Below are 13,784 nucleotides of genomic sequence, written 5' to 3'. Positions count from 1 at the left end.
AGGATAAAACACCTGTGAGAATATATTTACCTTCAGGGACGTAACCACCAGGTCCCCCCAATATTTATAAAAGTGGTCTACTGATATGGGATTTTTCCATGGCTAATAATTAAATTATTATTTTTGGTCCCCCAATCCTGAATATGTGGTTACATCCTTACATTTATATAACCCATCATTTTGGGCTTTGCTCTTTATGATAACAAATGGAATAAGGAAACACCTGATCTAGGACTTAGTTTTTATTTTGCACAAGCTTGCATATATACTGCACATACATTCAGTTCTGAGGAGATGGAAGGCACACGAGGCACTTTGACTACTGTATTGTGTAGGTGGTAAAAAGCAAAGGTAAAAGTCTGATTAAGTGATAAGAAATAAAAACTTCAAAACACACATTTTTCACCTTCCAAACAAAATAGATGAAAAGTTTTGTACTTTTTTTTTTTTTCATCAAGCATCTCTTCTGACTCCAGTTTCTGAAATAACAATGGCTACCTAGACATAAGTGTCTCTTTTATGTCTTTACAGAGGAGCTTATGAGGGCGTTATGTTGTCTCGTTCTACCAAATTATATTACAGTACATCCCCAGAAATACCAAAATTGTACACCATCACCAAATAAATTATGATAAATTAAACCAATAAATTATGAAACTTCTGCATGACAAATTGACAACGAAACCCACAACGCTATCCCGTTAACAATGTATGTGTACAGATCAATTAAGTCATGAGTATCCTTCAAAACATATCAAACAAAATTGTAACAGTATCAGCTGGAATTACCATACTAATCAAAGAATTCTCTCATACAAAAAAAGCTTAACAATGCTATATACATCATATTGCTAAATCATAGAAAGGCAGTGTTTTCTCTTTTCCTGTTTGTGTTTATATACATGTCTAAGCCAGTGAAGTCATGTTTAAAACCCTTCAGGGAGCATACACCTCATAAATACAGCATCAAATCTACAAAGTGTCAAGAATCTTGTACAACACAATGCATTCAGTACAAATAATTGTTCCCCTCCCAGAAAGTGTCTTTCTATCTCTTTGTAACTGGTCTTTCTTTGTTATAAAAAACAGTCCAAAACCATGTTTGGCAATTGATTCAGATTTTTACAGATTTGTAATCATTATATGACATTTTTTTTCAGTTCATGAAAAACAACTAAAAAGATTCTCCTAATATGTAGAAGCCCAATAGTGCAGCACAAGTGAGATGAATGTGTACTGTATATCCAAACAAGAATCAAGGTTATTCCGAGAGTTGGCATTCTTTCTGAAACTCCAGAACAATTGAACTTAATGGAGTGCAAAATGTACATATCAGCTACATTTAGGATTTTGGACGAACACAAAGCTACACGGCAAAAGACCCTGTGTTTCAACGCAAACAAGTCCATCTTATTTCTATTACCAAATTAATGTAGACTGATTGAGAACACCTTTGATGGGCAACCCTGAAGCGGTCGTGAGATGAAGGGGCAGGGGCGTAGATTCCGGGTGGGGGGGTGTGTTACAACACCCCCAATATTTATATCATGATCAGTGGAAACATTGGTAAATGCTTCACGCTGCAATTTTCAGGCAAAATCTACACCCTTGTGAAGGGCTGTCAAAATATAAACAACCAAATGTCACCACTCAAAACATTTAAAAAATCGTAACACTTCTAGAAGTACAATAGCAATTACATCAAGAAGGACTTGAGATGTTGAATGCATCCTGCCTCTGGTTTCCTTCAAATATGCAATACAGTGATAAATACAAATAAAACAAAACAAACAACAACAAAAACATTTTTAAATGAGAAACAATATATAAAGAATATTTATCAGAAATGGGTATTCATGTGTATTCACACACACACGTACACAAGCACACACACCTGCACTTATGCTGACATATTACCTCTGAGCTACGTTAAATGGCTTAAAGTACATCAGATTCACGGGGAACTATAGTGTCATTCTTAGAAACACTCTGCTTCTTTAAAAGGGCTGTCAAAGTAATTTTCCCAGGTCTCTATGTGTAGATAATTACCAAGAACCTACTGTTTAGGGCATTTTGTTTTAAACCTAGAAAAATATATCCTGCTATTTCAATTTGTGTAAAATGTTCCAGTGTACAATCTAGGCTTATCGACATTATTACGTCAATACATAAGAATCTAGAGTCAAATCATAGTATTTATGTTACATTTTATGTTATCAATTCTTTTGGAAAAAACTGCTGGTGTTACCAACATTAGGCACAGGCAATTCTCAGATTCATTAAGTGTGTGAAGTACACAATGCCTGTTTGTAAAGAGATTTACACTGCAACAGCTGAATATGACTAATCAAAACTTGATGCAAAAATTGAAATACCTCATTAAGACACAACCATCATTAGTAGGTTGAAAAATGTTGCAAAACATTACCAGTAAAATAAATTAATCATTTCTTTCATTATGACACAAAAGTCCTTACAACTTTAAAAGAATTGTTTATTTTTCACAATGCATGTAGAGTAGAAAGTACGTCAGCACAGCCTTGCAAGAGACTTGAGAATTGAATAGGGCCAAAATGCTTTCTTTTTAACTCCTAACTTTGTTTTGGTTTTGTTTTTCTTCCTCTTTACAATGCATAGTGAATGGCTTGGCGTTTTGTGCGTTGTCCGCGGGCTGTGGATGATGCCAGCCCTGGCGACATAATGACAGCACCTCATGCTCTTTTGTGCCCATTAATCTAGAAGTCAGCAGGTTTTTTAAGGCATTGTGCTGACAATAATTGCCGGCCTGCGTTTCAGTTCATCAGCTGGATTTGCCCAATGCAAACGGCACAGGCTTCCAGAGCAGATCACATGTCCAGCACTTGCCCTCTACTGCCGACTCTTATTTATGAACTAGGGATGGATGCACAAAGAGTCCGAAGGCCCTTTTTTTCTTTTGTGGACACTGTTTTAATCATAAACTGTTCTTTTTTCTTTATATGTCTAGGGTAAGCTAATTGTTTCTGGGACATGTAATAGATCCATAGTACATAGATCCCTTAGCAGGCTTAACTACAAAAATGTGAATCCTTTTACTAGTATATTTTTTTTAGAAAGCGTGAGGAGACAACTTCAAATCAAAGAACTTCATATGAATTATATAAAAGTACAATTTAAATCAACAGATAAAGTTTCTCTAGCATGAAACTCACATGAAATATTTACTACTGATAAACTGTACACTGCCATAGCTTGATTGGATTATTGTAAATATTAAGCAAATCTGTACATTTCTAACAAATAAACTATGTACAATCCAGTAAGTACAAAAAAACCCAACCTTTTTTTTTTTTTTTAAATCTCTGCTAATCTCAAATTATTCTCAGTCAAAATCTCTATTTTGTAAACCAAACTCAAGTCTACAGAATTTACAGTCCAATTATAGAGGTGTTCCCAGCTAGCAGGAGGACAAAATCAACAAAAACTATTATCTTTTCTTGACTCCATAGAGGACGTGTTTGACGGAGTGAGTGCTTGTGAATTTAGAATGTGTATGTATGAGAGGGATGTGTATTTTGGTTTGTGTTTGTATGTGTGCATGTGTTTATATGAGCAGTTTTGATTGTGTGCTTTTTATGAGAAATAATGGTTTCTCAGTGGGAAGGCGTCCATCTTTTTTGTGCCGAACTGGCTTGCCCCAGAATGTAATGGCCATGTTGCTTAGTTACAGGAGAGGCTGCTCCATCAAGGAAAAACCTACGAGTAGGCCTCCCTCCCAAGAGCCAGTGCTATCAATGTGGACACAAAACACAAGAACATTGGACCCTAGCCAACAAGGAAGAATGGCTAAACAAAACAACAAAAAACAAAAAAAAAAAACATTTAATGCTGTTCCTTTCAAGAATAACATCAAATATATATATTATATATATGAATTTCCCACATAGAAAATGTATATCCCTCTTTATTATTATTTTTTTTGTCCAAAGAATAATTTATTTTTTGTAGCATTGCCATGAGAAACAAGAATACCACATGTCATTTTTTTGTCTTGTCATGTCTTCCTTTTTTTTTTTGCAGCAAGCTTTAATAACATTAATGGTAATAATTATATTAATCATAAATAATAATTACATCTATACAAGCTACAAATGCAAGTCTTATTCAGCAATAGTAAAACCATCACACATTGCAAACATCCAGGGATAAAACAAAACCCTCAACAAAATGACCAATAAAAGAGAGAAATTCAGGGTGTCAGTTCCATTTGTTAACCATCGCATGGTAAACATAGTAATTACCGTTTAAAAGGCAGGGAAAAGGGAGGAAGGATTGAATACAGTCAAAACAATCAAGATTTTTATAGACTTTCCCAAAAAGAAACACAAAAAAATTAACAGCTAAGTCATTCAAAAGTAGCTGGGACTTAAAAATAGGAATGCTACCTCTTACTTCATAAAGATTCTGGAAAAGAAGGGATGATGATACTTGGTAAGCGATTGAAATCTCTACTCATGCAGAAGCTCCTGCAGACAGTTGGGAGATTTGAAAATCTCTGGGACCTCACTGTCCAGCTTGCAGATGACCTTGTAAATGGCCTTCTTCCAGGAAGGATCAACATCTTTGCCTGCCACAATGGCATTGAAAAACTCCCGTAATGTGATCTGTGCCACTTCCAGGAATCGCTCCGGAACCTGCTGACACGCAAGGAGACAATGACATTAATAAACATATTATATTTCAATCCCAAGTCTTCGTTTATTAAAAGAAAAGAAAAATAAGGGCCGGCACTGAGGCTCAAACAAGACAGGGGAATAAGCCACTCCAAGAGCCCAAAGCCCTATGGCAGAACCCATGTAGGGGAGCATCGGGCTGCCAAGTCTGGGGGGATTCCAAGAAAAGCCCCAAACATTGTCACTACACTAATTCCTCTTTGTTTCAGTTGCTGAAACACATTCTGGTGGTGCTGACCTGAATACCCATGTGTTTCATATCAATTGTTTGGGAGATTGCATGGAACCTTTTCAAAAATGCTACTTTTATGGTTACTTGCATGGTTACTGTAAAAAAAAGGAACAAAAACAAGACATCCCTGTTTGCATTGAAATTAGTCAGGAAACCCATCACACAACAGCAGCTCCCAGTGAATAGTGTGGTAGGATTTTAGAACCTGGCAAAATTCATGAGGTAAACAAGAGGAACTAATTGGGTTAAACATTAACTGAGCTGTTCCTCTTTTAGAGACTACTTCCTAGAAGGAACGAAACATAATTTGTTGACTTCCTCTTATTTGACACAAGATTGTTAGCGACGTCTCATAAAACGCCTTTTCTCCCAATATGCTTCCACTACTACAGGGGGAAGAAGATGCTTCTGGTTCTAACATTGGCCAATATAACTAATAAGGAACTAACATTCTGCTTTGTTCCTTATCATCTTTCAGTGACTGTGGATTCTGTATCAATCACATGGTTTATTGCTTGGGTACCATCTGAAATATAAGTTTCATTATAAGTATTGGCTTGCCCACATGGATTATCCATAGCAAGTCTTATGAGTGCTCTTGGACAAGGTCTGTACCTTTAACCCCTGAATGCCTGCAGTAGTGCAAAGCAATCAGCCATGAGAGCAGTATTGAAGAGTTGCTCCCTACAACTAGAACATATCCCCTCCCGTGTGAGCCACCGAAAGGCTGTTGTTCGTGAGAGAGGGCCAAGACCGGGGGCATACTGTAGACTGGCCCTGTGATCTCTTTAGCACCAGTGACAGTCCCTCTCCGCTAACACTCTGGAGATGATTAGCCAGGCAAAGAACTAAGTCACCTCCCCTACAGCTAGACAAGACACTTCGCCGACATGGTGCTTATTGTGCCCCCCACAGACACACACACACAGACACACACACACACACACTCGTGCGCGCGCACACACACGCACCCACACAGTCAAACACAGATGGGGAAGTAGGCATGCAGACCAGCAGAAACAGACAGAAAAAACACAAATGTTCTGTAGGGGGACAAGAAATAAGGTGGCATCTTAAAAATGTCACATTCAAATGTTACGATAGCACTAAGACTGGGTACATATTTTTACATAGAAATGCGCAAGATGCGTTTTAAGGGAGTGGAATCAGCCAGGTCAGTTTGAAATCAAGAGTGAATTGGATTCCCGAGTGCACAACTCAACCTGAAACTCTCATTGGCCAACGCTAGAGCTTGCAAGCCTACATATTTTATGTCACCCAGAATAAAAGTAGCAGACTAGATGTTGTGTCATTGTGACAGAAAATGGAAGACTGAAAACTATTAATTTGTCTGGCCTTCTGTCTGATTTTGATAAAACCGCCTCACAGTCTGATCATCTGAGTACTCTCTGTACTAAACTTAGAGAGGAGTTTAACAACACTCACCAGCACGTGCAGCAGAATTCACCGGTCGTCAGTTATAGTGTATACATCCGAAACGAAGTGCACATGTTTGCGGATTTCTGACCATGGTTCAGTCACATTGCTTTCAAAAACATAACCCAGTACAGTTTAGGTGAGTATATTTTATCACATCTTATTCATTAAAATGTATTTATGCAAATTGATTATTTGAAATGTAATATTTGCAAGACAAGGAAAGGCTTCTTTTCCTCCCTTCAAATGGGTGAATCTTTTTTTCAGTTTTAAATGTATTCTTATGTAAAATGAAAGTGTTAAATTACATGGCCATTGTTTTATGTGGGTTGATATTGTCAAAGATATGGGTTTTAGCAGATCCTCTTAGTTTTCCTAGTTTGTAAACAATAAGCCCTGTTAAAAGGCTTTTATAAAAAACAGAGTTTAGTTCTATTTTTCATGTTAATATCAGTGGCAAACTCAGGGCCAGCAAAGCCTTCTCTGCTGGCCTAACATGCCAAATAAATACATATTTTTCATAATTTCATTCTCAATCTCAATGTAATTTTAACCGCTTTCCACTGTTAATTAATCTACAAACAAATAGAGAAAAACAAAAAGTTTATCCAGTCAGAATTTATTCCTTGATGCTTCCAAGCAAAGTGTCACAACCGTTTCACAAATCGCATGGCCGCAGCGGCGCGTTAGTTTTAGCTCCACCCCATCGGCCCTTCAGAATCCACAGAATCCCTCAACAGTGCAAATTAATGCACACCTAATGTCAGATTGTCAGATTCGTCAGCCAATCAGATTGATTTATTTGTTCTTGGTGGGTGTGATCTTAAGGATATGTCCTGGTCGAGGCCTTCTAGCTGGCCTTGAGTGACGCAATCACGCTTTAAGTGATGTAAGTAATTCAAGAGCGAAAATCTTACTGACGAGTTGGCTGTCACTGCTGGTATTGCGAAAATACCAGCAGTGAGAATATTGAGAAGGAGATCCTTATGGATTTAAAAACGAGTTTGTTTGGTAACGATATGTTCTGCATGATCATGCGATTGATTAATTAAACAGGAAAGGAGGACTGATTTTCACTACAAGCAAATTGGTAAGTGCTTTTTGCATTGTTACAGCAACATCAGGAGTTTTCTAAGTGTAAATTAGGCTGCTTGAGCATTCAGTGTCGGATCAAATTTTGAAAAGTAGTGCTGCGTTCCATTCAACACGGAAAGTTTGATTTTACAACTTCTTACTAGGAAAAGTGAAATGGAATGCATCTTGAAATCAGAATTACAACTTGTAGGCTTGTGCAGAAATTCTCAACGCTGATTTTGCTGAGATGCAGATGCATGATGCCACACAAACATTTCGACACTCAGGGAGATATACAACGTAAGTGTTAAACATTCAATTTGTTAAATAATATCGATAATTGAGTACATTTCCACATTACATGATATTAAAGCTTGTTTAACAAACACCTGCAGAAACAGGTGTATAAAACATTATAATCCCTTTTGATAATTGTACACCTGAAGCACAAATACTAGCGCTGCAGCATTGTTTATAAGTTTGCTAGGAGACATCTCTAATGACAGTCAAATCCCAGCTAAGCTAACAGGAGAGTTGCAGTTTTGTTTCCTTAAAAGGCATAGGGAGTCTTATTCATTGTGAAACTGTTTTCTTAATGGCATGAATCACATTGAAGGCCTAGACTTTAAATGCATGGCCCGCCACTGGTTAATATGTAACTTACATTGAAAGTGCAAGCTAAGATAAATATGGAAATATGTTTGGCCCCCGTGAAATTTTCATTTGGATAACACGGCCCTGCAAGTAATTAAATAGCCCTGCCATAGCACATACATTTTCATTTTTAACATTTAACTTTATTGTACATGGTATATGTGCAACTGCACTCTCATCACCAAATGAAACAATCACAACTGAAATCATGTGATCTAAGAGTAGTCGACATGAAACCAACACGTTGCAGACTAGTGGCAGAACTTACTGACTAACTGTCTTGCAGACTCATCTGTGCAACCCTTAGTCAACATAAACTTATATCAGAGTGCCTTACAGCAAAATTAGTTTTGTCAAGTGACAGAGCGTCACTTTCACAAACCCTTGCGTTTTTCATCCCATCCCTTTTGAAATGGATGTTGTTCTCTGATGCCGCATGCAGTTAGTTTGTAGGTTCTTTAACTTCTAGTTCGTATGTTCTTTCTTTAATTGCTTATGGCACCATATTTATCCTGCAAGGTTGAAGTGCTGTAGTTGGTTTTATCAATGCAGCCCTCTTCTGTGGATCGGGATCAGCGCTTAGTTTGGCATCAGTACTATCAATCAGATTTTGACTTCTCCTCAAAGGCCCTGCCAGGTGAGCAGTTGTCTGGACAAAGAATCTCATCCATGTGACCCACACCATCCCCAGCTCCCATTTTTTCCATTAAGTGTGTTAAATATACTGTCATCAAAGTCATAGCCTTGTCTGGAAGACCTTGACCGGTGTGTAAGCTTAAGATGTTTCACTCTGCCGCCACAATCACAAGTGCCTGACTTCTGTTTGTGATGCACATTAATTGTAAAGTGGCTATAAATATCGAACTTATAAACAGTAGTTAAACTAGATGCTCTTATTCACCAGAGTGTAGCTGATGGCTTGATTGGGTTTATGTTGTAACATATACACTACCCCACCTCCCTTTTATGCTGTGCTCAAACACTGTCCGTCTCAAATGGGTGACATTTTTGTACAGTGCAGTACAGTTATTTCTCCCCTCCTCCACTCTTTCTCCTGGGGCAAGATCATAGGGAGGAAGCACTCCTGCCCAAGTGCTTTTGGCCAGAGCTCTGTCTCCTTCTCCCTCCCTGAGGGGCAGAGCCTTAAGGGGTCATTTGTTTGATTATGCTGACTGTCCCCAGCCTCGGCTGCACACAATAAAGGCCTGACATAGCAGCCTGCTTGCCTTCTGTGTCCTGCAGATACTCATCACGAGTGTCAGGACATACCAAGGTTAGTGGTCACTGGGACGGCGCTCATAGGCAAAGGGCCTGCCAAACGCACTTGGCTGATGAATGAATGTCACATGGAATGGAGGGGGTGAGAAAGAAAAAGAGAAGAGAGGGAGGAGAGATTACAAAGGTTATAGATACCCAACCTTCCCCAACACCCCAACTCTCAACATACCCTCTCCCCTGTTTTTTTTTTCACCTTTTGTTTTTTTAAGTCTCCCACTTTGACAATAGCCAGCAGCTCTCTGGAAAACCACTTAATAATTTTGGAAGAGGAAAGAAGGAAACAAAGTGAGAGGGGTGCCTTTCTCAACTTCAAAGGGAGTCAGTGCAGGTGTGCACACTTGTTTATTACTAATGCAAATATTTTATAGCTAATGTAAATCCATTTGCCATTTTGAAAAAAATGGTATGAAAAAAAGTATGAAAAATAATATTCAAGATTGGGGGAACCAAATGTAAAAGTTTAAGAATCTGTTATTGAATATAATATATATACACATCGACCAACATTCTGAATATTCGAAGTGACTGAATATTCTGCTCAATGTCTATGGTGGTTAAGGCCCAGGACATGTTCACATCAAAATCTGCTTTCGTTGCGTCGTCAATGACTTTAACATAGGGTAAAGCCCAGGAGTGCTGCATTGCTAAAAATATTCCTGTAAGGAATTTCTCCAACTCATTTTTTTTTACCATAAAAGGGCAGTAAAATGCTGACTGGGGAAGAAGACAATGTCAAGGAGAAAAGGGTATTGGTATTTTGGATCCTCTTGACTGCTTGCCTTGGAAAGAGAGAGAAAGAGAGAGAGAAAGAGAGAGAGACAAAGACTGAGAGAAGAAAAGAGAGATAGGGTGAGGGAGAGTTATTCTTGTCACAAACCCTTTTGTCTGCATCTGCTGACTGCTTGCCCATAGCCAGCAGCATGCTTTAACTGTTTTGTCACCTCCTCGCCTCACACGGATCAGCTGTTGTTCTTTTGTTACGGCTATTGTGTAGGCTAAGCCTCTAAGGCCGCTCTGCTGTGCGGTAAACACAGCTGAATCGCACTGTAGACAATTTCACATCAATATTTCATATGCCCTCTTTAGTACTACTGATTCTGTCAGGTTGAGAGGAAAAATACAGCAAGAATGGTTTAAATGGCCCGCAGTGCCCTCTGAGAAAATTAATTATAATAAAGGAAACACTACATGTATCGGTGACTGCCATGTCACACATCATTTTGATTCTTGGCTGTGGATGATGTGAAAGTGTGAAAGCACAAGAGATTGCTTAATTACTTCTAGCGCTTTCATGTTCTGACAATCACTTTGCGATCTGTGTTAATGTGTCACATTAATATCATAATGTCCCTGTAACAACATAAATGACTAAAGAGACTATTACGTTATAATTTACTCACCCTCATGTTGTTCCAAACTCATATACATTTCTTTGTTTCGTGGAACACAAAATGAGATGTTAGGCTTATGTTAAGTTTAAGTAAATTATGATAAAATTGTAATTTTGGGGTGTACCTCTTTAAAAAGAGTTTTGAAGATGCATAATAACAACATATCTAATTAGCACTGGACAATGTGTTTGAACCTGTGCTCTCTGGATTGCTAAATTAACTTGAATGAGTTTTGCAAACATGATTCCTTTTATTTAATTATCATTATGAATAAGACTAACTGGCCACTAGTCCCTGCACAACAGCTTGATCGGTTTTCTGGCAGGACAGCATCCTCAGCTCAGCTGTTGCCAAGGATAAGAGGACAGAGAGGCTGTCTTATGAAAAGGGGGATTTTATACCACCCCTCCACTGAGAAACACAAGACAAGAGGTGAAAGTGTTGGGGGGGTTGTCATTTTGATCAGCGGTCCAGGTACTGCAGCCAGCATTCATTCACCTCACTGTAGGTGCACTTGGACCCTCTAAACAAACTACCTTGAAATCTACTCTGTTTGTTGGGTAAGTATTGATTGAAGAGAGACTTACCTCCTGATAACTGCCCTACAAATTAAGGGCTGCATGGGCAGAAGGGGGGGTGAGCGAATATTTGTGTAGAAAATGTCATGGGCAAGTGCAGCAGATGAAGATATGGTTTGTGAAACTTTTGTATCTCACAAGGCCACAAGCATGGAGAACTGAAAACCCTGGCTGACTCTCTGTCCCTGCTTTCTTCTTGGGAGGAACGTCCTGGTTTCCTCACCAGAGCTAATCATTAAAGGGGAAGAGTCTACTTTCCCTTTCATTGTGGCTCCTGTTTGGAGCTGCTGTATTTGACTGCTTGTATTTGCTCAGGCCAAGTCAAAGGTGATAAACTTGCCTGAAGGCCAGTAAACTTTCTCAGAGATTGTCTAGAGCAAATGTACCTCACAAGTCTAATATATTTAGTTTCAGTGTTCATGATCCAGCATTATTCTTGATGTAAAAGTTATTGACGAAAAGAAACAACACTGTTTTTTCTTTATGTAATAAAAATATTTATGGGGGGATTAGATTACAATAAAGGCAAATGATCTCACACTGCATGCTTTATTATATTTGCCATTTCCCCATCTCAACCTAACGTTTTAAATCTGCAAAATGAACTGTAAATAATGCTTATTTTTCTCCGGTATGATATAAAAATATGCTTTTATTAATTTGATTACAATAAGGGCATCGTATCTCTCACGTTGCATGATTTATTGTATTTACCCATCTTAACCTTAAGTTTTAAATCTGCTAAAGGAACCCAGAAATTTCTCTACAGCAGATCATTTGGTTTGACTTTATAATGGAATATGTGCATGCAAAATGTGTTACTCATTTGCTCTCATATGTTTTATATGTAATAATAAACAATAGACTGTAATAAATATTTAAATAAATTATTAGAATTTTCTTTTAAAAAAACCTTTCAGAAATGAACTCACGTGTGTGGGAGTAAGAATTAGACATCTAAACATATACAGGCAGGAAGGTAGTGCAGAAGGTTGAGTTTTTACAAGAGATAATGGATTGACATAGAGCAAATAAGTCTCAAGGCCAGGGGGCTGAAAGGATAAGAGTCCACCCCACTCTCCACCCACCCACTCACTCACTGCCTCTCAGTTTCTCCCTCTATCACTGCTTGCCTAGAGTCCGGGTGCTAGACTGAACTTCAAAGTACAACACCCCGTTATATGAGAAATGTTCAAATGAATGCTGGACATTCAGTTTCAGCTAATCAATAGCACATAGAAAGCAAAATCTTGCAGTTTGATAAACTCTTGGCTGGAGTGTCAATCAGGCAAACAGATTGCATGTTTCCCTTTCTGATAAAGATTCTCTCAAAACCCACTGTGATGCAACTGAGCCTCACAAACTGTCCCGGAAACCTTGAAGCATGGAGTAGGTTCTTACTGCAAGTGCTGGACAAACATACGCACCCTGCTGCTGATTCTGCATTGGCCTTGATGAAAACTATTTTTCATACTTAAGAAAACTTTGAGCAAGCACCATATGCCTATTTCTCAAGGCACACTGGCACAAAGTGTGAGCAGCTATATTTGCACTCACTTTTAAACAAGGTCATTTGGTGGCTTGTTTTTCAACTGAAGACAACCATGAAACAAACGTTATTTATCAAGAACTTTTTCAGATATCTCTGTTTTTCCTGTCCTCACAACAACGTGAAGACAGCATTTTCCAATTTATCCACTTGGGAGAGCATTTTTGAAAAGCTCAGTTTTCGCTGTCAAAAATGCAGTCTCAGTGTGGATGGTAGACCAAAATGTAGAGAAAAGGATGCATTTTCAAACGAAAGTGTGGACGTGGCCTGAAATGCACAAAAAAGGTTTGTGTACTGTAAATGGGCCAAAAGACTGAACAACCTACTGAACAGACTGCATGTCTTTCCCTAGCCTTGTTTTTATTTTAGCGTAACATTAAATATAGGGTCTACCCTGACTAAAGTCTATATCACAACGTTTACTTAAGAAAACAATACCGCAATGACATGTGCACTTCAAATTCAGGGGCAGTAGTTCTCTGACTTAGAGGAGGGTCAAGGTTCAGGTCTGCTTGGGCTAAAGGTTATGAAGTCATTTGTCTCAAATTGCAGTTGAACGCCATAAAAGAAGAGAGTATTTGAGGGAGGGAAAGAGAGAAAGAGGGACATCTGGAGAAGAGGGAGGAGGGAGAGGGAGGACAGAATGGCCTAAGGATGGGAGCAGGCAGGAGGAGGAGAAAGGCAGCTTGGTGTTGGTTCTTTCTTGTCTGGCTGAAGAAAGGATCTGGCACTGAGACTAATGACAAGAAGAGGGAGGGAGAGACAGACAGGGTGGTGGGTGGGAGATGTGCCAGGGTTTGGAGAAAGCCATGCACGAGTGCTACAGATGTGTTCGAACCCCCTGGAGCAAAATAATGACATAATCACCAGTGGTGTCAC

At 38.7% G+C, this 13,784-nt stretch overlaps 1 protein-coding gene across 3 annotated transcripts in view; it reads right to left on the bottom strand.

Annotated features, from left to right (window-relative positions):
• Positions 1-227: 227 nt before the first annotated feature.
• Positions 228-13,784, bottom strand: part of prox1a (prospero homeobox 1a) — a 36,547-nt gene continuing 22,990 nt past the window's right edge. For all 3 annotated transcript variants that reach the window (XM_052145602.1, XM_052145600.1, XM_052145601.1), the window contains exon 5: positions 228-4,673. In XM_052145602.1, the coding sequence (XP_052001562.1) occupies positions 4,488-4,673 (186 nt within the window). In that variant the 3' untranslated portion in view covers positions 228-4,487. The remainder of the gene's footprint in view (positions 4,674-13,784) is intronic.

This window comes from Xyrauchen texanus, chromosome 16 (genome assembly GCF_025860055.1).
Source record: "Xyrauchen texanus isolate HMW12.3.18 chromosome 16, RBS_HiC_50CHRs, whole genome shotgun sequence".
NCBI lineage: Eukaryota > Metazoa > Chordata > Actinopteri > Cypriniformes > Catostomidae > Xyrauchen > Xyrauchen texanus.
Note: the sequence above shows the minus strand (reverse complement) of the source record. Positions and strands in the feature narration are given on the sequence as shown.